The 24,153-nt window shown below is 42.5% G+C and overlaps 1 protein-coding gene across 4 annotated transcripts in view; it reads right to left on the bottom strand.

The window, feature by feature from the left end:
* Positions 1–18,401, bottom strand: part of tncb (tenascin Cb) — a 34,301-nt gene extending 15,900 nt beyond the window's left edge. The window contains exons 1-9 of one of the 4 annotated variants that reach the window (XM_076047111.1): positions 18,295–18,401; positions 7,031–7,587; positions 5,503–6,723; positions 5,126–5,389; positions 4,922–5,037; positions 4,408–4,561; positions 2,989–3,258; positions 2,460–2,645; positions 1,379–1,468 (exon numbers count right to left, since the gene is read on the bottom strand). In XM_076047111.1, the coding sequence (XP_075903226.1) occupies positions 1,379–1,468; positions 2,460–2,645; positions 2,989–3,258; positions 4,408–4,561; positions 4,922–5,037; positions 5,126–5,389; positions 5,503–6,723; positions 7,031–7,508 (2,779 nt within the window). In that variant the 5' untranslated portion in view covers positions 7,509–7,587; positions 18,295–18,401. Of the gene's footprint in view, positions 1–1,378; positions 1,469–2,459; positions 2,646–2,988; positions 3,259–4,407; positions 4,562–4,921; positions 5,038–5,125; positions 5,390–5,502; positions 6,724–7,030; positions 7,588–17,052; positions 17,260–18,294 lie in introns of those variants that run through there. The other 3 variants (XM_076047110.1, XM_076047112.1, XM_076047113.1) reach the window with 3 other exon arrangements.
* Between the last annotated feature and the right edge of the window lie 5,752 nt (positions 18,402–24,153).

Raw genomic sequence — 24,153 nt, 5'->3', positions numbered from 1 at the left:
GTTTGATGTTCCGGGTTCCACGTAGCGCGGTGGATTTGAATGTGTTGGAAGTGCGGAGAATAAACGCTTCGACCTTCTGCCTTCGCTTCTGGGTCTCATTCTCCGCACCTCCACACTATTGTAAATAACCTAACTTAGAGCATAGTGTCAGTCTTAATCAACTTTCTGGCATTATGCACTAAGTTCTCTTTTCTAAAAAGGCAATTCCTAGTAATATTTTAATAACGAAATACGCCCTCATACATGTAGCTTCACTGAAATACATGGGCCGCCCTCTTGGATTCTGTGGGCCTGGAACAACCTCACCAACTCTCTCTTTTCTTCAGGGCTGATTCTGAAAACTGGAGTTGCGCCATTATGACGCTCAAGCACTCCTTGCATTTGACTCATCAATTTTTCTTTACTTAATGTTCTAAACTTGTGAACTTAAGTACTGTAAATATCTGTTGTTAACTGAGGTATAAGGGATGGATGCGGTAAAGCGTGGTTCTACGGTAATGGCTACGGTAAAGGGCACTTAGAAATAAAAGCCCTGTTCTCCTGCATACAGTAGGCTGTCCACTTTCAGCGAGTGGAGTAATTAATCCAAGATAACATAAACACACAGAAGGTGCGATTTTTTTGTACTGTGCTTTATTTTTTGACGTGCACGTTTAGACATGTTGGGAGCATTTCATGCACTTGGTGTATGAAATGCTCCTCCGCAGACACACACTTTGTGAAGCGATTGCCAAAGACGCATCTAAATGCAATTCAACAATAGTTCCCAAACTTGCTTTGCTCAATAAGGATGTTGATAGCAAGTTATGGCTGTTATCTATGGAAAGAAGTTGTGGCTAATTTGAATATTAAATATTCATGATACAAGTATCTAATCAGCGTGAAGCTCACGTAAATATTGAATATTCGTGAGGATTGTCAGCCGTCTTCTCCAGCTGCCTTTCAAGCGATACAAAGGTGCCTGGATTAACCAATCAGAGCCACAGCCTCCGTCTCTTTTGACGAGTTGAGTTCAGTTAGTGCTACTCTGTGCATAAGTCTATGCAAGTCAGCAGCCAAGGAACTTGGCCAAACACCACAGTTAAACATTGAGCTTCTCCACAATCATGGACTTGAGTATTGTGGTGTTTTCACATTTCACATGTACTGTAGATACATTGAAAAAAAAATTCTATAGCTGTGGATACTTTAATATATGATTAACCTGAAACAGTAACATTTCTGCCATTAGTACTCTTTCATAACGACTCTTTGTCATGACAATAACCATAAGAGCTGGTCTTCACCAAAACGTATAGCATTGTGCAAATGCAGCTAACTCCAAAGGCCTGCTTCTACAATACATTCTCATTGACAACCATTAAAGTGAACATCTCACCAGTTACTGCGTTGGTGGTTGTTGGGAGACTCTCGCGCTCGTCCTTCACGGCTGTCACACCCATCCCGTACTCAGTGCCGGGTCTCAGCCCTGTATCACCCAACATCAAAACACTGACTTACCAAAAATGACACATAGTCACTAAATCAACGATGGGTTGGCAAGGCGGCTACAGTTGTATTTGATTCACGATGTATAAAATACAGTTTGATTGCATAGTAGACAGCAAATAACATTGCGTGGTCAGCGTTCGGACACTGAATCTTGCATTAGAATTGAAAGAGGAGCCCGACGTGGCCCCTGACACGGAGGAGAAACATGACCATACTGGAGACACTGGAGTCCTTTATGGTCTCAACCATTAAGTCTCCTCTCAGCCTCATCACCCCTAATTCCTTTATTAACTATCACAGAGGTCATCCCACTGAGCTCTGCACCATGAAATTGCACTTAACACCCAGAAAGCCCCTTATCAATCACAAGCGTGATGCCAATTACAGCTAATGACAGTGTGAAAGCAGGTTTTGTGTGTGTGTGAGCGCATGTACATGCGCGTGCCTGCGTGTGTATGTATGTGTGTGTGGCATGTGTGTGTCAGTAGGGTATAGTGCTTTAAAGGCATAGGATGGGCCTCTTTAGGACAATAAAGTTGGCCTGGAAAAAATTGATTAGCTTATTTTTTTTTCTTTTCTTTTTTTTTTTCCTGCTGTAGTTTCTCTTTAATAAATAAAATAAAAGATTCAGAGAAAAGATTGTTTGAAGGGTCATTAAGTGAGGAAAAAAAACATTAATCCTTTTTTCTTTGATCAGCATCTCAGTAGTACACTAGTTACTACTAGTAGTACATTGGTATTTACAATATGAAGACACAATATATTTATATTTTTAAAATGTATGTAGATCTCTCTCTCATAAATATATATATATATATATATATATATATATATATGTACATGCACACGTATATATTTATCCACTGTGCACCCATTAGCCTCAATGGGTGTGTTACAATTAATGATTAATTATTTAATTTAAAGAGTAAATGATTCATGTGTGACTGTGTGTTGCTGGCATCAAGTACCGGTGAGCTTTGCCTGAGTTCTGTCTTTGGGTCCGGGGCTGAAGAGAAGCTCCCCATGCTCGCCTCCAGAGAGGGGTCCGTACTTGATGCGGTAGTTGTCAACTTGAGCTTGGCTGGATTTCCACTCCAGTGTGATACTGTCATCTGTCAGTTCAATCGTCTGGAGGTCTTTTGGGGCGTCTAGGTCTACAAAACACACACAAGTTTTAGCCGTTCAACTTACATTTTCTTGTATTTCAAATGTAAGAAATGTAACCATATGTTACAATGTTTAAACTCTTATACAGTAGCACTTTATAATATGAACTCACTTACAGCAGTGTGTAGCTAAAATTGTATAGTTACTATAAAGTCACTTTTTTAACAAATTGCATTCATCCACATGCTATAGTTCCTTAGCTATACATTCATCACAACATTATATAGTTTTATTGTCCCTTGTCAAACATCAAGTTTAAATAAAAAATAAAACAGAGATTAAAAAATGTTTACAAGGATCACGGCAATAACAATGTTGTTTGAGTTGAACCTGTGTGGAAAGTGATGGAGACGGGAACGCCGGACCACTCTCCCCTGCGAGCCATGAGAGACACCTCATATTGTGTGTCAGGCCTGAGGCCTCCAAGGTGGTGCTGGGTGTCAGTGGAGGACAGCTCCACGGTGTTACGATCAGCCGGAATGGAACTGGGTCCGAAGGTGATGGTGACGCCATCCACCTCTGCTACAGGCTGGAACCAGGTGACGAGTGCTGTGGTGTCTGTCACATCACGCACGTCCACCTGGCTGGGGGCATCGATCACTGCACATGTAGACAGCAACAGTCAATATCAAATTTTCTGAAATGAGTTGTCATAACAACAACAACAACAATAATGATAATAGTAATAACCTTTTCATTGCCATTTTATAGCATTTTCAGCATTTTGTTTTTAGTTAGTGACTGAAAATCAATTTCCCTACAGCTGCCATTCAATATTCAGCATACATGCAGTCTCACTGCTTTTAGCTGCTATATAAACAAGTATGGGTTTATTCTTTGCAACATGGTGATATAGCGGTTAGCACAGTAGCCTGACAGCAAGAATTTTGTGGGTTCAACCTCTGGGACCAGGGTCTTTGCATGTTCTCACTGTGTATGTGTGTACATGTAAGTACTCTGACTTCTTCCCACATTCCTAAGAAATGTACATTAAACTAATTGGCAATGATAAATTGTCTGTGGGTATGAGTTTAAAAAGAATTTAAACAGTTGTTTGGTTCTCGATGTGGCCCTGCTATTTACTGTTTTCCTGGGATGGGGTCCAGCACCTCCCCGACTCTGAGTGCAGGACAAACACTGATTGTAAATAAACGAATGAATGGATTTTTGTTCCACCTAAGTGACACCTCTAAAAATGTCAATTTTTCAACCAAGGTTTTATGATCAAATAAAGAACCAGAAAATAATTATTTAAGAATTCAGTGACTTTAAACTGAGCTGTACAATCAATTTTAAGTTTGTTGCTAAAGTGACAGCCGACCCGTGACCGACCTCTTTCAGTTGAAATGCATAAAGATTGAGAAATTGTGCCCGTAATCTGCACCACTAAAGTTTTTTGCCCTAATGACATACAGGTGCAAAACTGTCCACAAATCAGCACCTGACTCAGAGGCACAAATTTCCAATCACGTCCTCAACGTATGTTGCTACATCCACACCAGTACAGTGTTGGCTGTGTGACAAGAATAATCTCATGGAAAACAGAACAATAAAACAAACAAGAGCTGTGTGACAGTTACCAAAACCTGCATGACATTTTCACTTGTTCTATATTGATCGGTAATATGTCGGTCATAATGTATTGGTAATAATGGTTTAGTCCTTGGTTTCTGTTTGTGTAATTTTGCATGTACAATCAGTTTTTCTTGAGTAGAACTGAGGTTGTGCTTTAATGTGTCTGCCACTCACTTGTGACCACATTCTTTGAGGCTGGAGGTCCACGCTTGTTGTTCTTCACTACCTCCAATTTGACCTCATACTCCTGGCCAGGACCCAGGCCTGACTGCTCAAATGTGGTCTCTGGACGGCCGAGGGAGTTTAGAATCTCACCATCTTCCTCTTTCTACCGGTGGCATGAAAAGAAAAGAAAAAAAAAAAGAAAAAGTTTAACAAACAAAAGACCTATCTTGCAAAATATGTGATGAGAGGACAAAAATCTAATAAACCACACATAACAGCACCCTATTTTGTGATTCGACTTAAGTGTTGACAAATTAATATAGTGTGGCACTGTAATGTTTGTTTTAATCACTTGAGCTTTCAGGCTAACTGTTTGAATGGATATGTTTTTACATTCTAGGCTGGCTTATCCATTCTCCACACAATGCGCACCCTGATCCTCATGCAAGGAAATTCCTGAATTTAAATTAGGCTATCAGCAGAATACAGGGACTTTTGTTTTATACTGGGTAGCAGGACTCACTGTGTTTCTAAAGATGAGGTTCCAGCCATCAAAGGGAATGTCCAATGGATCCCATTCTACCTCGACTGATGTCTCCCGCACAGACTTGAACTTGAGTCCATCAGGTTCAGGTAAATCTGCAACATATGAAGCAGGGTCACTGCATTTCATCATGTAGTAGTGAAAAAGTGTATCTTTTCAGTTATACATAGAGGACTGACATACGTGTTGCCACCCTTGCACTAACGGGAACACTTCTTTTGTTGTTAAGTACAGCATAGACATTGATAAGATACTCCACTCCAGGCTCAAGGTCTCTGATAGTGGCCCTTTTTTGGTCTCCGGGCACCTCCATGTCCATTTCAAGACCTCCAGAAGCAGTAGGCGTGTATGTAATCAGGTACTCAGTCAAGCGCATGTCATTATCCCAGGACAAGTCCACTGACTCCGGTGTTACCTCTTCCACTGTTAAGTCTTTGGGTGGTGATACTGTTCAGGGAAACAAAAAAAATAATCATACAAGTTAAATGTTGAAGTACTCGTTTGCATGTAACAGACAGTATGAAACCAAAAACTGATTCCCTGAAAATTGTATTTCATACCTTCTGAGCAATCCTCGTTTATGAAGCCCTCGTCACAAACACATACTCCATTTTCACAGCGCCCTTGATTATGGCAGTCGGCTGGACAGGTCAGTACGGAGCAGTCTGACCCAGTAAATCCCTCATAACATACACAGCTGCCATCAATGCAGTAACCTCTATCGAGACAGTTCTTGGGGCATGTCTTTTGATTGCAGTCCTCCCCATGAAAACCCTTGTGACAAACACATTGTCCATTTAAACAGTCGCCATTGTTATTGCAGTCGTTGAGGCATGTCAGCTCACCACAGTCTCTCCCCTTAAAGCCCGTGAAGCACACACACTTGCCATCCACACAATCTCCATGTCCCGAGCAATGTTTCGGACAAGTCTTTATACTGCAGTCTTCCCCAGCATATCCCTTGTCACATAAGCATTGACCGTCAACACACTCTCCACGTTCGTGACAATTGTTCGGGCAGGAACGTACGCTACAGTCCTCACCTTGGAATCCTACATCACATACACACTCGCCATTGACACACTGACCCCTGTTTTTGCAGTTGTTTGGGCATGAGATGATTGAGCAGTCTTCACCTTCAAACCCTGGATCACAGATACACTTTCCATTGAAGCAATGCCCTCTCTCACTGCAGTCCTTGGGACAGGTGAGTTTTGAGCAGTCTTCTCCAGTGTAGCCGTGATGACACACACACTGACCATTCACACAGAGGCCCCGGTCGTGGCAGTTGTTGGGACACGTGAGCTCACCACAGTCTTCTCCAGTGTAGCCCTCTTCACATTTGCAGGTACCGTTAATGCAAAGTCCGCGATCATAGCAATCATTTGGACAAATGAGCTCGGAACAGTCAAAGCCTGTCCACGGCTCGTCACAAACACACTCATCATCAACACAACGGCCCCTGCCCAGACAGTTATTGAGACAAGTGGACTGACTACAGTCCTCGCCAAAGAAACCCTTCTCACACATGCAAGATCCATCAACACAGTGGCCATAGTCACCACAGTCCACCAGGCAGAGCTCAATGCCACAGTCGGCTCCACTAAATCCATCAAAACAGTCACATTTGCCATCCACACAACTCCCCTGATCCTGGCAGTCATTGGGGCACTCAGGCTCAGTACAATTAGGACCTCTCCAGCCTAGTTCACAGAGGCAGCTGCAGGTGTCGGTGCTCCAATTTCCACGACCATTACAGTATGGTTTTGTGGACAGTTCACCTGAGGAAAGGTAAACGTGGGACAGTTAGTCGTAAAGAAGTACACGCTTAATCTCCACCACATTTTAAATGATAGTGTATTATGTTTTGTTACTTTTCATGTTTTTCTTCTTACACTTTTGTAGAATTAGCTTTTAGCTTGTAATAATAATGTCTTTGGAAATGCTGTTTGCATAAAAATGGCTACATATGCAAATCCATAGATGGAAAAAAAAAACTGCCTATATCTACTTTCAATTTCAGCCAAAAGGTTTTAACACTAAACAGTGTTAAGAGCAAAACAGTATGTACAAAAAAAAAGATAATACCTGAAACCTGAGCTCCGCAGCAGGAAGTTCCGCTGTTACACTGTTCTCTCAGGTGTGACAACTCTGACTCCAACATCTCCAGCCTCTGCAGGATTTCCTTCATGTCTGGCTGCTGTTTGTTGCAGTTACAAGCTTGCTTTGGGATAGTGATGCGGTGTGTGAACACTATCTGGTTGTTGCCATCCTCTGTGTGTTCCAAGTGCTCAGTGTCCATCGGTGCACTCTGGTGTTGGATCTCAGATCCTCCAGGAGAGTCGAGATCCACGGAGCAGAGGGAAGTGCCAGGGACATTGATATTGTAGACGTGGTTAAACACCACTGGCTGTTCGGGGTGGGGCAAGGTTACATTTTCCTGGCTATGCTTGGGAATCAGTGCCTCTCTGCGGTGGCGAATTATTTTCTTCACTATGCCTGCTGTAGAGAGATCAAACAGCAGGGCCACAGTAACAAAACCTGAGATAGAGCTTTTCACCCACATAATGGCTGTGTTTCTTTTGTGAACGTGGCAGTTGACAGAAGGATGGAGACTATCCACGTATCAAGCAGGTGTTCTTGTCCTAAAATAAAGAAAAGAGACAAGAAACAAACAATAAAGATTGACTCATTTTGAGGATTAGTCTTTCTGGCATGAACCGTAATGGCAGTGCTTTTCTCCGTGCAGGAAACACAAGCCACAAAACAATCCAGCAAGAAATGTATCTCTAGGTAATTACACTTGTGTCTGAAATGTATTTATTACCAAAGTATCCATTCAGCCATGAAGTATGTACATTCAATTTTTTTGTACTCAAATACTATAGGGCATCACTTACAATTATTAACCTTTTGGCCACGACAGGACACAGCAACCCCTATCAGGCCTGTCAGACATTTGACACCCACTGGCCTCAGAGCCTCACTTAGCAGATGTTGTAACCTTGAGAAAGGTTACTCCAAACAGTCCTACAACGCCTGTCTGATGGGAGCCATCACTATATTCTGTGGTCCAAAGAAACAAAGCAAAAGCGAAAATTTGTCCAGATTTGTTTCTTTGGCCAAACTGAAAAGCAAAAAGGTCAGCACTTAAACATTTTTCTGAACATTATAGTTTCATATCAACTATTGTTTTTAAATCAAAATGTCTGATTTTGTTTGCTAACTATTTATGAATACTTTTAAAAATTTCCCCAATGTGGGATAAATAAAGGCATTCTAATGAAGGTATTCTGATAATGCCTTGCATGCTCTTCGGGTTGAACGCTGCTCGCAACCACAATGGAAACGCATGGATGCTTTGGATGCATTTACACGTAACCTTGCATACTGATTTTATGTCTCCAAAGGCAGCAGGCAGAGGGGAGAATGTAGGGAAAACGAGACGGTTGCTTCCTGCATGCTGACATGACATATTGTCAGGTGAACTGACAAATAAGCTTGCCTTGGAAGGATCCCTATGGTATCACTTCCCACTCAGCAGCAAGGATAAGTCCTTCATGATAGCTACAATGTACATTGTAAAGTAAAACTGCCTTTGTAGAGCCTGATGGTGGAGGAATGAAAATCAGGGACCCCCTAGGAAGCGCGCGCGCACACACGCACGCACGCACACACACACACACACACACACACACACACACACACACACACACAGTTGGTTTAACGTGCCAAAACATCAAAAACTAGGGATTAAATCCACCGAACAGGCAGAAAATTGCTTTAAGATACTGCAAAGGTTTTAGTTCTGAACCGCTGACTGGCTTTCTCACTCTGATGGCTGGCTGCTCTCCATATGGACCTCTTAGTGAGGCAACTCTGAGAGACCAAAGGAGACTTTGTGTGAGAAACTGAAACTCTGGCAAACTCGGCTGTATTCAGACGCTGATGAAGAGAGGAGACTGCTGCTGGGATAGAAAGAACTTTTGAGTTGGACTTTTTCTCAACATAGATCCTTTCTTGTGCTCTAATACTGAAACAATACCGGATACTAGAAATAATGTCAGTATCAGCTTGAGTTTTTTTTTTGTGTGTGTTTTTGCTTTTAAATAAACATGCTTGCATGTAGACGTGAAGTGGATTCAGAATGATTTGCCATTTGCTGTTTGTAATGTGAGAAGTGGTCGCACACTTCTCACATTACTTCATTCTTTGAGGCTCAAATGACATCAAAGCTCACTGTCTGCCTCGTCTTTAACCTTTACCAGAAGGCACTTGCTGTGCCACATATTTGGTGCAGGTGATCTCATATGCCAGACAATGGTCAACCATGAATAATTCTGATATCTATTTCAGGGCTATTATAAAAGTTACATATCACACCCATTTCCCGATCCCCCCCAAAAAAGCCATCCTTTCTTGTACTTCTCAGATACTTGGAAGCAGCCAAAAACCAGGTGGCAGTGAGGTGGTTTCAGGTGGCGGGAGGAAGAGGAACACCTGGTGGGATGATGTTACTCATCTGAGAGAGGGTTCAGTGCCTTTTTTTTTTTAACATCATAAAAGGGTGATTAACGAAAAGTGTGTGCTTCAGTGCATATTTTCTCTCATTTTTGGGATGTTTTTGTCAAGCTAGAGACACACTGCTAAAAGGGATTGGAAAGTCAATTTTGGGTTACACAAGTGTACATTTTGGAATTCCACTGCGTGCTGAAGAAGCACTGCGGAGAACCAAGTCGATGGAGTAGCAAGATCCTAATATCACAACAGAACTGGAAGGTCTCGAATTGCTTATTATGCAATAATAGACATAAAAGAAATTACAAACTGATGCAAATAAAAACATATTTTGAGGTTGCTTTGCAACAATTTATCACCTTAACCAGGCTCAGTGTAGCGAGCTCTATTTTTTCATCAGAATGCATTTGTTTAATTATGTCCAACTTGTGACGTAGCAACGTTAGTAATATGTCCATTTATGAAGCCACAACACACACATACCTAGCCAATCATTGTTCAGTGAGGACAGATTTATTTAAAACAAAACACACGCACACAAGCCACAACTTATAACTGGTAAATAGGATCAGTTGTATCTGTGAAGCTTCTTCTTTTTTTTTTTTGCTGTGCAGCACAAGCAACAAAATAAAATGCACGACAAAGGTGGCTTTTTTCAAGCGTGAAGAACCCTCTGGCACTTCCCTCTTTTGCCCTCGAGGAGTGCATTTGGTTCAACTGGTTCTCCCTGGAACAAGAGAGGCTGTTAGCTGTCAAGTTAAGACTCAAAAGCAAGGAGGCTGGATTTGATCAGTTTTTTCTTTCCTTCCTTTTTCATTGCATCCAAAAATAAGTGTATTGAATTTGGTGACCTTTTCAGCAGGTGTGGTTTTCTACTGAAATGTTGTAACGCTTTGGCCGTTACAAGGGTACAATTAACTCAATGACGCTCTTGCTAGACAGCTTTACCCTGTTTTCTCACGCAAACACTTTCTATTGAATGAGCTTCCTTCATGCTAACATTCCATGTCATGGCAAGGGCATAAAATGTTTGGAGACAGAAAAACATATAACGTGAAAACCACTACCTTACTGTGATGGAAGAGTTTGTGTGCCCGTGTGAAACTGTGTTGTCAGGAGCGAAAAGCTACGCGGGGGAATCCAATGAGGGGAAAGTAATCGCTGGGGGCTGTCAGAAGATGTTTGATTGAGAGGACTAATGGAAGCAACAAGGTGCTGGACCTGCCCTGCACTGACTGGTCTGGAGGATATGGTACCGTAGATAATAACATCTCAATGTTGATGTCCTTACTGTTAATCACGATTAATTCCTTCACATGCTGACCCTTAAATTGAATGGTATGAGAGGATCCTTTGTGATTATCTCTAATGGTTTCTTCTTCACATGCTTTTTTGTGCACTCAGTATCATAGATCATGGAGCCACGGTAACAGGATATAACACGTGATTGTGAAATTATTGGGTGCCTTGTGTGTTCAATTTCATGGTTCATGGAACCACAGTTGGTGGTATAGGAGGACTTAAAGTGAATACCCCCCCCCCCACCCCCACCCCCCCACATACACACAGACAGACAACCCTGAGTGCAGGATAAGTGGTTATAGAAAATTAATGGAATGATGGATGGATGGATTGATAGATGGATGGGTGGTTGAATGGATGGATAGGTAGTTGGATGGATGGATGGATGGATGGGTGGTTGGATGGACGGATGGATGGATGGATGGGTGGTTGGATGGATGGATGGGTGGTTGGATGGACGGACGGATGGATGGATGGATGGGTGGGTGGTTAGATGATGGATGGATGGGTGGGTGGGTGAGTGGTTAGATGATGGATGGATGGTAGTAGGATGGATGGATGGATAGGTGGATGGTTGGAGGATGGGTGGATTGGTAGTAGGATGGATGGATGGATAGGTGGATAGGTGGGTGGTTGGATGATTGGTGGATGGGTGGGTGGTTGGATGATTGATGGATGGGTGGGTGGTTGGATGATTGGTGGATGGGTAGTAGGATGGATGGATGGATGGATGGATGGATTATAGATAGGTGAATGGATGGTTGGATGAACGGATGGATGTGTGTCCTGTATACACTGATTGTTGGAGGTGGCTTTGGTGCATTTCTATTCTGTCTTGGTATTTGTATATCTCAAGGTCACCAAAAATAAACGATGGCACCTAACAAATTAAACTAAGTGACAAACCTTTTCGTGTACGACTAAGCCAGTTAAAAGCCAAAGTGCAGTTTAAGGGACACAAATTTATGCTCCAAGTGATTATAGAGAAATCAAGCAATATAAATCATGATAATCTGAAATATTGTTATTGCAGATGTATTAACATTTCTAAAATAATTCTGATGTAGATTTACAGAATTTTAAACTAAAAATGGGTTTGCGTCTCAAAATTGATCACAAACACACACACACACACACACACACACACACACACACACACACACACACACACACACACTCATTTATAATGATAGCGACAATGCTCTAACAAAATCATAAAACTATCATACTCTTTCAGATGTTTTATTTCCACTGAAATTCCAGATTGCCATTCATTTGATCACAGACGCATCCGTAATTAGGATTACATATTTGATGTTCATGAGTTGGAGCACATTGGGAGGACAGCGCATGTCTCAAGGCTTTCACCTTGAAACACAGCGATACATGACCAGGGATGAAGCCCCACCCAAAGATAGGAAATGCAATTTATCATCCTAAAGAGTAATAATAAATCCCAACAAACCATAAACACAATGGAATTGAAATCTGTAGATAAATAACTCCATCAATTCCCAAGTGCCAACAGAGTAAAAGACACCAGCCGCAGAAGCCGCTCAGGCAGACTAACCATCCATTCGCAGCCCAAGGTCAAGGCAAGTTGCTGAGCACAGCACAATGATTGTGAGTTATCATCAGCAAAGTCTGAAATGGATTTTTTCGGAAAGGAAGACATAGCCGGAGGTTGCTCTAAGTGTGATCAATTGTATTTCAGTTGCTCCTCAACGGGAAAAATATCCTCCACCTCAAACTCAAGGGTGCGGATAACGTTTCCGCCCTCTGTTATTTTAAATGCAGCAGTAGTAGGTGCCATCCCTACCTCAGAGAACTGAAAACCAAACTGAGAGGAGAGAAATAGAACAAAGTTTAAACAATGGAGATACAAAAGTATGATTTATAAAGTGATTAATACAGCGAATAAATTTGAATGACTGAGCAGACAAGAAAAAGACGCAAGTGTAGTTTTTTTTTAGTGTTGATATGGTGATGTGGTGAACTAATGGGATGAGTTTGAGAATTTAAAGAGCAACCAAACAACCTTGAGCAGGGGCAAAGGCAGCAAAAAAAGAAAAGAAAACAGGAACTGCTGGTTCAGAGAAGCAGCAATTGCTCCTCAACGCAAATTTACTCAACATTAAATGAAATCTAACTCAATTTGGTAATTTTTTTTTAAATTTTTTTAAATGAAAATTTGTATGTACAGTATTTAGAGAATAATGGTAAAAGTGTATATTTTTAATACACCATTGTTAGTGGCGATCAGTTAAGTCGGTAATGAAATTAAAAGGGAAAGGAAAGAAAAGAGACTCAAGGTAGAAGAGGGGAGATAGATGCCTTCATGCAAAGCTCACAGGCAATCTGCCGTGACCCCATTAGATCTGTTGACAGAGATAGCATTAGAGTGGAGAGCGTCAGTGTGTTCATGGCTGATAAGGTGGATTGAAAGGCTCGAACTGAGCAACCGGGGGAAAGCACTCCGCCAAGCGTCTGAGCAGCACTGCTGGGAGACTCAAGGCATAATTTACCAGGGCTGACACGTCTGACTGATACTGCAACACACGCGAGGTTTCTCCTTCACCCAAGAACCAAATTCAAGCTTTGACACAGATACTGAGAGAAAAAGGAGTCAAGCAGGGACTAATATTTGGGTCAAGACGAAGGCGGCGGCAGCAGCAGCTAATTCTCAACTTGTTTTTACGCTCAATCGAAATTTGAGTTACAGCTCAAAGTGAGGCCATCAGTATTCTCTGTGGTGCCCCCCCCCCTCTTCATCCCCCCCGCTAGCGCGTCTGACTTGCGCTTCATAATGGGTCCAGATGGAGAGGTTGATATCTGCATAGTGACACCACAAAGACGCGTCACTCCAATGCAATCAATCAGTCAATCAATCAGTCCTTTTACATGTTTAGTGGCAATTATTGATAAGTCATCCAGAGACTGAAAAATAACGTGAACCAGCAATTAGTAGAAAAAAAAAACTAGAAAAGCTAGAAAAGAATAAAGGTTTTGGGTAGAATTGGGCATAACCAGGAACCAAGAAGACAACCAACACATGACCTGCACTTAATGAAGCCGTCAGGTGGAACAAGTGAGTTGACCTTTGATTGATCGTAATGTTGTCAACTTAAATACTTGACCGAGACGTTTGTTCTTCTTTTTTTGTACAGAAAACTTTGACACTTAGTAAGTCTACAAAATGTTTCTTTTCCCCTCAGCCCCCTAAGGACCTTAACAAATCTACACGCCAAACATATCTCACAAAAAGACAAAAAGTCCTTTTTTCCCCCCATTTTTGTTTAGCTGTCCCTTTCAGGGGTTGCCACAGCAAATCAGCTGCTTCCCTATAGCCTGCATTCAAAAGACATAAATATCAAACTAAGTTTAATGCTACTAAAAGTTGGTGAGTGGTCCTACTCCAACCCCACCCCCTCCCCCACTCCACCAATAATAGAACCATGGCGACTGATACCAAGACATCTGTCAACTGTAAAGCCTGACTCGTGTGTTGTGTCCAAAGTGGGAGTGCCTGCCATTCAGCCACTTGTATAGCTTAATGACCCAAGTCTAGAGGGTTGGCTCTTTATAGCCTTTCCAGTGTTGCGCAGTTTAAATTTTCAGCCCCTCTCGAAAAAAAAAAAAAAAAAAGCCCCTATCTTCTTTCCGAAAACATTATGGTTCATGCATTTTAATGTGGAAGGTCACTGGCAGAAGAAAAGTGTTGGAACAAAGTGTCTACTACATATGTTCATCAATTGAATACCTCCAAGGAAGGGTCAGAGAAAACTAAGGCACTCACGACCCCGCAGCTCTGAGACTTCCAATCCTTTCCCATCGCAAATTAGCATTTGGGCAACTTTGAAAACCATCTGGAGTGAACAAAACTCTTAATTTTGTGAGCCATCTTTGTTTTGTGTGAATTGGGAAGACAAAAAAATGCTGTCTTTTCACAAATTTCCTTGATAGAGAAATTTGTGTTAATCAGGTACAAAAACAAAAATATAAGACATTTTCCTTGTATGTGTGTGTGTGTGTGTGTGTGTGTGTGTGTGTGTGTGTCTGTCCATATATATACATCGTATACTTAATCACTGTGGATAAAATATTCATATTCCAATAAAGCTGAAATTTTTTTTTTTTCATTAATGCCACAGAAAAGTTAAAAGCAAAGAAGATGACAGAAAGTATTCCTCACCAACTTAAATTAAGAATCACTTCACTTTACTCCAACAAATGCTTCATTTGTATTCCACCTATATGTTGCCCAACGCGGCCACTTTGAATACCCGCCGTGTCTGCGTCGACCATCTCACCAGCGGAGGAGCAAAGTGGGGTTAAAGACAATCACTTTGTGAGTGAGCTTTAAGGTCATGCAGTGTTGGGAACCAGCAGCTGTCCAAACAAAGGCACATTTCCCTCTTGTCACCACGCTGCTTGTCCGTGCCATGGCTAAAGCATCATGAAATATTAATGTATGGAAGCGGCGGTGCCAACTATGATTGCAAAGCACGCGCTGTGTAAAAGTGTCCATGAACCCCAATGAAAGACTTAAACATTATTTGTACTCTGTTTTCAAGATGAAGAACTTGAGGTCTCAAGAAAAGTAGGGGGGGAAAGTGTGATTGCAGGATCACTTAGGGCTTCTGTAACTGTTATTCTCCTCAGCAGATACTTGTGTTCAAGATGACATAGTATTAACTAAGTGTGATGATAGCAGGCTTGCGGTCAACCATAGACTACAACGACTGAGCCAGCGGTGAACAGACTCGTTTTTTTAGACTTAATAACCATTTAATTGGACCCGGCCAGGTATCCTGCGTCGCCCCATCACAGCTCACCTTTATTCTGTCTTCACATTTTTTTCATTCTCTTTTCTGCATCACACACATCTCCACATTGTGGTTCTGTTGCTATCGTGCTTGCATAATTTGGCTTTCAGTTTAGGAGTCCAAAGTGTGAATCGTGTTGAACATGTGGTGACTTTCCTGGAGAAATTGTCATGGAACCATTTTCCCTGCTGCTGAAACAACAACTGGATAAAAGACAGTTCCCTTGCTTTACTGCATTCCCCTCCCACTGCCTCAACTATGTTTTTTCTTTTTCTTCCAATTAGTTCAGATCAAATCTGTTGCTGAAAGCAGAGCAGAACATTAAATATGTTTTGTCAGTGGGAGGCCTGCACATGGAATTGACAGTCTGTCTGTTCACCATCTGCTTACAAAGCCTTCAATTTGCTAACTCCGAGGCTAACGTAAAGCAACTGTCAAATTGGTTGCTCTTATTTTTTTTTTTCTTTCCCAAATTTGCATTTCAAATGCATTTAAAAGGGAGCAAAACGTGAGTGACAGCTCAGTGCGTGAATAATGGCCTACTGGCTGCGGTTTCCACTGTGTTTTTGACAATGTTCTGTATCACCAACTTACAGTCAGACTTTTCTTGGCGAGAGCCGGGCCACACGGCAACTAACAGCACCTAATGCAGAACAGCTGTCTGTCTGCCGGCCTAAGCAGATCTACAGTCTGCCGGCAACTATAAAATGTACAGCTGGGCCGACACAGACAGACACACACGCTTGCAGGCACGTAAAGGCATAATTGTATATATCTCACGTCCGCTGCGGCGCAAGCAGAGGAATTCAGAACGTCACCAAGACGACTGACCTGCTGTTGAATGAATGATGAATTGGCAGCAAAGGGGAGAAAGAAAAAAAAAGAACTTTCTCTATGAAACATAATTAGCACCCAGCTCAGCTTGTGTCTGGGGCTAGACTCTTATAAAACAGCAGGGTGAACAATTCCTCTGCTTTAATGGATGGAATTTTTTTTTTTTTTTTTTTTTTTGCCAATTTCATTTTCTTTTCATTCAACGTTAAGGTTAGAAACACATCCGCACTAGGCCTGTAAAAATGTATTTTACATAATTTCATTATTTTAAATATGTTTCATGAAAAATAATTCCATAAGGGAAATAATTACAGCATTTGGTTTGAGCCTATCAAATGTATGGCCATTGTACGATTGTAAAGAGCAGTTTTGAAATTTTCAGCCTCACAACATTTTAACGAACCATCGCAACAATTCGCGATTTCCGATGACGTAAAGTTGAACGCCAACTCAAATGAAAGGCATAAACCACCAACTAATGAAAGTGCCCTTTGTAAGTTCTCAACATGTACCATCCAACTGAGCCTCGCAGCCACAGCATCGTAGCACTGCACATTAATTCCTCTCCCTCAATTAAAAAGAAATAAATTATAAACTCCTTCAGAAAAAGAAAAAAAAATGTTGGCTTACCTTCCGCGCAAAATGTGTGTTGCCTCTCCACTGATTAATAAGCATGAAGCAGACGGGAGTGTGGCAGAGAGCCTTTCCAGTCAACCTTGACAAATGGTTTTCCCCACTGTATCCTTTACAGCCCTAACAGCCCTGTCATCTTCCCTCCTCTCCCTGTTCCCTTTAAGTGGTTACTGAAGCCTACCTACAGAGCTGATGTTGTGCAGCCACAGAAACAGAGAGAGAGGGAGAGAGATGGAGCGAGCAAGAGAGGGAGAGAGAGAGAGAGAGAGAGAGAGGACACAGAGAGGGAGGGAGGGAGAGACGGGGGGGAGGGAGAAAGAGCGGGGGGGGGGGGCGGGGGCAGGCGGGAGAGGGGCATGCAGCAGGGAACGGGAGTGAAAGAGAATTTCCTTTTTCTTAAACAGTAGTCCCTCTTAGGCGAGACTCCACTCCCACCTACTGCTCTCTTAAATGCCTCCCCGTCCATTCACCCTTTCCAGGGCATTGTGACTGAGAGCGAAGAAGCTGTAACGGGACGCCTCAAGGTTAGAAAGAGAGAAAGTGACTCAGAGAAAAGGGAGAGAAAAGGGAGGAAAATGGGGGAGTTGATGGATTGGCGGGGGGTTGCGCCGCGAACGGCAAACTGCAGCCGGCAAGCCAATGAAAGGGAAGATATGAGTGAATGCAAGGGGCTGCATTAACATAGCATTAAGGACGACTGAGCGGGGAGGGGGGTGGAGGGGTGTGGAGTGGGGAAACACATATTGCCGCACCTCTAAATGGGCTTAATCAATGCCGGGGCTGTGGGACTGGGATGCTGAGATGATGCTCGTGTTTGTGTGGAGCTCTTAAGACCCGTTCCAGCCGCCAAGAGTCGCCTTTGTTTCAAGTGTTAGAGGGAAAAAAGGTGTCGAAAATGTTTCCCTTATTTTCTTTTCAAACAAGTCCGCATTTCCGAAGCGAATTCAAGCAAAGCAAAAATAAACACCGGGTTGTGGATGTCTAAGCAAGCCTTCCGGCCCCCTCAGGGATGGTAACGCAGACTGTGCAACAACAGTGCATTGTTTACAGAAGGAAGACAAATCGTTAGTATCTGGAGACTTGGGGTGCAAATACACTGGATAATTGACGTCACAAGTGAATTATGTCACTTGGCTTTGCCAAGCTGCAGAGCTCAAAACGTCACAGAATTGCAATGAAATGTCCGCTGTTTTTGCACAAAGGGACTTTATTACATAATAAAAAGGGGGAAATTATTACCTAGTAAACCCCATAGATGTCCCGGAAACAGCTGTTTAGCCGTGCAGCCTTCCACGGAAGCGCAAGTGGTCTCCTTGTCTCCTGGTTCCTGCTGCTGCCGTCTCCCCTAACATGTGTGAGAAGGACACAGCAACAAAGTTACCATGAGGCGATCTCACACCACAGATCTACACACCAGACCAGGTGGAAGAAGTATCAGTGGAATTTGTCCAACAAAACAACGGAACCTGGTCCGCTTCACGCCCGTCCTACTGCAGCTCCACTGGAGCCCCATCACACACTGCATTCACTGCAACATCCTGCTGCTCACCTACAGTACGAGGCCATTCGCAACCTCGCTCCCCCATACCTGCCTGACCTCCTCCCAACTCTGGACCCCCCCCTCCCATCGCCTCCGCAACACTACATCATACATCTGTCAAATCTAAACTCAGCTCATCTGTTCAAACTTGTCCACCACACCTGATAAATGTCACTGCTTTTATATTAAGTTCTATTTTTAATGTATTTTTACTAGGGCTATCAGCGTTGATGTGTTAATCGCGACTAGTTAACTGCAATCCATGAAGCGTTCATTTTTTTTCATCGCATTTCGAACGTGAGGCCGGGTTCTCACCGGAAACGCCGCGGCACGGAGCCCGCTTCCTTTTGTAAGCCTTTTTGTCCCTTTTACTAACCCGTAGTCGGCCCCTCTGTCCGATTTCGGGTAAGAAATACTTTACTTTATGGGGTTAAAATTGCCTTGAAATGCAAAATCACAGAATTTTACACATGCAATTCAAACCGCGATTAATCGCAGTTAACTATGAATATTCTGCGATTAATCGCAATGAAAAAAATGAATCGTTTGACAGCCCTAATTCTTCTGCATTTTCCTGCTGTGTGCTTTGTCGTGCGCTTTTTTGTATTTCATCTCTGGTATTTCGTAAACTTAATTGTTTCTGTAAGGCGACCTTGAGTGTCAAACAAAATGTATTATTACTATGGTTATTATTATTAATATGATTATTATTTAGAGTCTTGCTCTATTCCAGTCTCTGTCGTTGTGCAAGGCACACTACGTTTCGATTGTGAGGTGCTGGTGGTCGGAGGGGCTGCTGGCTGGCGCAGGCTGACTGCTGTCCCTGACTTCTGTCAGTCTGCCTCGGGGCAGCCAGCCTCACATTTAGCTTACCACCACCACCAGCACCAGCACGAACGTGGTGTGAATGAGCGATGGTCTCTGCAAACGTGAAAAGCGGCATACAAATCCAAAGCCATTATTCCTATTAGTACTAATCATAATCGTATCCATTATTAATCTATTCTTTTGCTGCAAGGATTGACTGGTACGGTACAATGGCAGGCACAGACGCATGCCCGCCGTACATTCAACCTTTCTATTAAGACCTATTGTGCGAGAGTCTCCACCAGACTGTGTGAAGCTTTTCCCGCCGCGGAGACGATTCTCATCTGCCGGCGACGGCCGTTAAGTCAGCCGGGCGGAGGATATCATTTTGACTTCCACATACAGCGGCGCTGCGGCGGCACATTCTCAGCACGGCTATCAGGTGATAAAAAGCAGACTCAATGACTTGAGGCGGCGTAATTCATTTCATCCCTATTTCCCACAGAGGGGGAGGAAATCCATATAGTCTGGGGGTATTGATGTCTTTTTAATGACTTCTGCCTTTATGATAGAATTTAGCTGAAATGAAAGGTTTGAGCACGTGGCCACGTAGCACCTGTTCAGAGTGACAGTAAATGTAGGTTCCTTGCAATCCTCCATCTGTTCTCGTTTTTTTTTTTTTTTTTTTCTTCTTTTTCCTTTTTCCTGCCTGTTCTGTTTTTTCCTTTCCACAAAGGTATGGGAGAGAATCTCAGGGGATGGGGGTGGGTAGTAGATGACATACCTGATGACCGACGCCTTCGGAGGGTAGAGACTCATACAGATTTCTTTTAGAAAAGCAATGCTCAGTTTCATTCGCTGTAACGGACTGTCTTGAGACGGAAACGGATGCCGTGCAAAACAGCCTGCAAACGATAGAGCAACCTATTGTTGCATAAGGTTGGGTACGCAGGCGAGACCCGCACAAAATATATGCCGTTTTTGGATAGGTATGGCTCCAGGTATTGTAACGTGCGAGCGGAAAAAGTGCAAATAAATCAATACTGTGAGCCGGCAACAATCAGTGTGAGCACCTCTCTGAAGAAAAATGTCATCTATAAAAGAAAAAGTGAGACAAAGGTTCCCTGAAGCTCTCGTGAGAAGGTCGTCCACGCAATGTATATTTGATGAAATCGATATTTGAGAAAGACAGACGGATAGAGCAGTCTCCCTCGATGGTGGCAGGGCCACATCATTCTATGCAAACACTGTTGCTGTGTGTTCAACATCATAGGCGACCTAGAATGACCTGTTTATCCCACTATAAATTAATTATAAGGAAATAAGGTCCTCACTCCCATTGTCCTGCCTACCCCTCCCTGTCCCCACCCCCTCACGTTTCCCCTTCATCCATAATGCATTGGCAAGGAGGGACAGTACAGGTTAAATCCGCAGGCTGGGTCACTACTAAAATCTTCTGCTTCTGTAGTACAGAAAAAATGAGACGCTGGCACAGCGATGGGAAACCCCAAATGTATGGATTCACTGAGGTAAGCAGCCATTAGCCGCAGTCCTGGAGCAAAAAATAAGTTAAACAAAGCAGAAACAGCCTATTAGGAGTGATACATAATTCATAAGTCGGGGATCAGATCCCAACAGAACACCACCGTCGCTTTCATGAGGAGCCACATAGAAACCAACCTCTTATATGTTGCATGTTAGCAGCTGTTTGTGTTTAAATTTGCATCATTTCTTCCCCTTGGATTTTTATTTCAGTCTACAGAGATTCTAATTTAGTGGCCAATGATCTGATTAGATAGTGGCTGCGTTAAAGTGCCAAGGTGTCTTCAGAAACTAATTGTTATCTAAAGTGGAGATAGACAAGAATAAATCTCAAGTCTCTACAAACTGGAATCTAGTTTGAGAGTTGACATTTCCAACATTCCAATGCATGATCTTTTTTTTTTGTTTGTTTGTTTTTACCTCAAGAATGCATTTTTTTCTCTTTGTACTGAACCTGCAGCGCCATAGCAGTTGAAAGTAATAATAGTATAGCCACTTGTAGCCACTCTCCCACAGTCAAGGCCAAACCAGTGAGCAACATGTAGTGGAACCTTCAGAATTCTAAAATTAATAGAATTCACTGTCATTATGTATTCCAGTTTGGGGAGATTTGCATAATTACAACAATGTATAGTGCAAAGAGAAGAAAAAATTATTAGATTGATTAACAAGAAATAAATTAAATAAAAAAGGATCATAAACATAGAATTAGCCCCAAATTTGACAGCTGCCACGTAAAAGTGCTGTTTGATCGAATACCACGATTATCAGCTTTTCTGTATTTTCAGATTTTCTTTCTGAATTTGAAATTAAATACCAGGCTTCCTTAAAAAAAAATGGCGCCGCAAGATGGCAGCTAACTGGAAGCAAGACCCTTATTGCCCGATGTGTATTCTTATTTATATAACAACAATTCTCAGGGTAGGAAAACCAAATGACTTTTATTGTACTGCGAGTATACACTTTGTTAATGTATTTATGGCCAGTATATTAAGCTTTTACTCATATATCATCAACCAAGGCACATTTTACACACTGGACCTTTAATATATGTAAAAGACCTGTAACGCTGATATTCTCTGAGTGGTGTATCAACAGACTGGATGAATTCCAGTCTGTTTCCAAGGAGAAAGAAGACTATGTGTGGCTAGCAGAAAATGCTCATCTTTAATTGGCTGTTAACTAACACTGTTCTTCCACATATCATTTTGCTCCTCAGACGAAGTCAAAAATGTTGTTTCCCTGTTGAACTGAACGTTTCCCAGACAAAACCTCTGTCTGAGACTAAATCCACCAACAGGATTTTCTCATCAGACAGCGTCTTTGACGGCTTGAGAGTTTTTTCTAATTGAACGTTAATAAGCCACATATGCATTCAAGGACTATAGCAAGTTTATTTGTTATTTATTCCACGTATATTTCCTCCATTTCAACGTTGAGCACATATCAGCCCACACCATATTTAAAAGCTAGCAGCGCGGATGCCTCCAGAGACGTGGTCGTTATCGCTCCTTTTTAGCTGTGCCAAAGAGCCCTATAGCACATTATGGCAAATCCCACCCGTTGTCTCCTAGCTGAACCCGAGCTCTTACTTAACATCATGCAGGTAGAGTAGAGGCGAACACACAGCGAGTGCTTATGTCAGGCTGTTGCGTTCTAGATTAGCACGTCAGGGAGTTCAAAGTATTCTATTCTAAGCCCATAAAACCTACAGTACTGCCAGTCTGATATGGCTTATAGTTTAGACACGACGTGATTTTTTCGGTAAATCATAAGTGAAGCATAAGCTGCAGGATTCAGTCTGTCAAGAGGGATCGGGGCGAAGATGCAATTATCTGAAGAAAACCTTCTTCTTGCAGGCTTCCTGCCCACACCAGAACAGAGAGGATGCATTTGTTACTTGTTTGGTTAAAGATCAACGCGGTGCAACAATGGAATGCTTTTTTTTTTTTTATAAATAATTGTATTATTATAAATACATCCTCACATTGGTATTTATTGAGATCAAAAAATATACTGTTATTTCTCTTTGTTTTTTCTGCCTTTGCTTCGCACGTCATCTCGTCTCCCTGCAAAAGAGAAAGGGGGGGGAACAGTCATCTCTCCATGCTGATCTGTGCTGATTGACAGCTGACAACCGATCTTTACGCACGGTAACCGTAGAAAACAGATGTAAGGCCTCAGGCACTCCTCAAAAATATGCAAGGACCCAATTGTGGCACATCTGTAACAGTTGCTGCGAGGTGTGTCCCCCATCAGGTGAAGATTTAGTGTGCCTTTCAAGCCACGTATATGCCAGAGAGAGGCGAAAACTGTTTTTAAATCAAGGTCACGTCGAGGACTCTCGGTTGAGGTGTGCTCGCTTTCAAGCTTCCTCTCGATTATATCGGCAGTAGTGCTGCACATCCATTTATGTACAGTGCATGCCTTCCCTGTTCATCCGTGTGTGTGTGTGTGTGTGTGAGTAGTTTAAAAGAAATGTTTCTAGATTTTAAAGATAAAATCATCACCATCATCATCATCATCATCACCATCACCACCATCACCATCACCATCATCATCATCATCACCATCATCATCATCACCATCACCATTATCATCACCATCACCATCATCATCATCATCACCATCACCATCATCACCATCATCATCATCATCACCATCATCACCACTATCACCATCACCATCATCATCATCATCACAGTATCTGTCATTAGTGCAACTGATGAATGATTTCATTGGACTGAGGTGTTTCCTATCTGCCTTCTCAGCATTTCCCTTCTACTGTCACCAAGTTCCTGCTTAAGGAGGACTGATGGCTCCTATGGTCTAAACCCACGTGGCACATTGACTGACACCATATACATACAGCTGACTTGACACTGCAGGGTAGGTCGTCCTCACACTGAGCCCAGAGTGAAAATGAGTGAGTGAAACGGGCGATGAGCTCAGGAGTTTGGCTCCACTTGAGTCTGGCATGTATTCTGGTGGCTTCACCACGGTCTGTCTGGGCAAGGGTGTCTTTTTTTTCTCCTTTGTTCTCCCCCGGGGGACATGACTGGGAGGTTGTGGCAGGAGAAAAGGCAGAGCGGCAGGTCTGTTACGGAGACAAGCCTGGTTAGTTTGTGTAATGTTTGCCAAATACTGAGGCTAACACGAGAGCAAAGAGAGGAAGATGAATGAGACCCAGAGGACGAAATCCACTCCAC

This window comes from Nelusetta ayraudi, unplaced genomic scaffold (assembly GCF_046127955.1).
Source record: "Nelusetta ayraudi isolate G7.1 ecotype Tasmania unplaced genomic scaffold, CSIRO-AGI_Nayr_v1 ptg000092l, whole genome shotgun sequence".
Taxonomy (NCBI): domain Eukaryota; kingdom Metazoa; phylum Chordata; class Actinopteri; order Tetraodontiformes; family Monacanthidae; genus Nelusetta; species Nelusetta ayraudi.
This window is presented reverse-complemented; position numbering and strand designations above follow the sequence as displayed.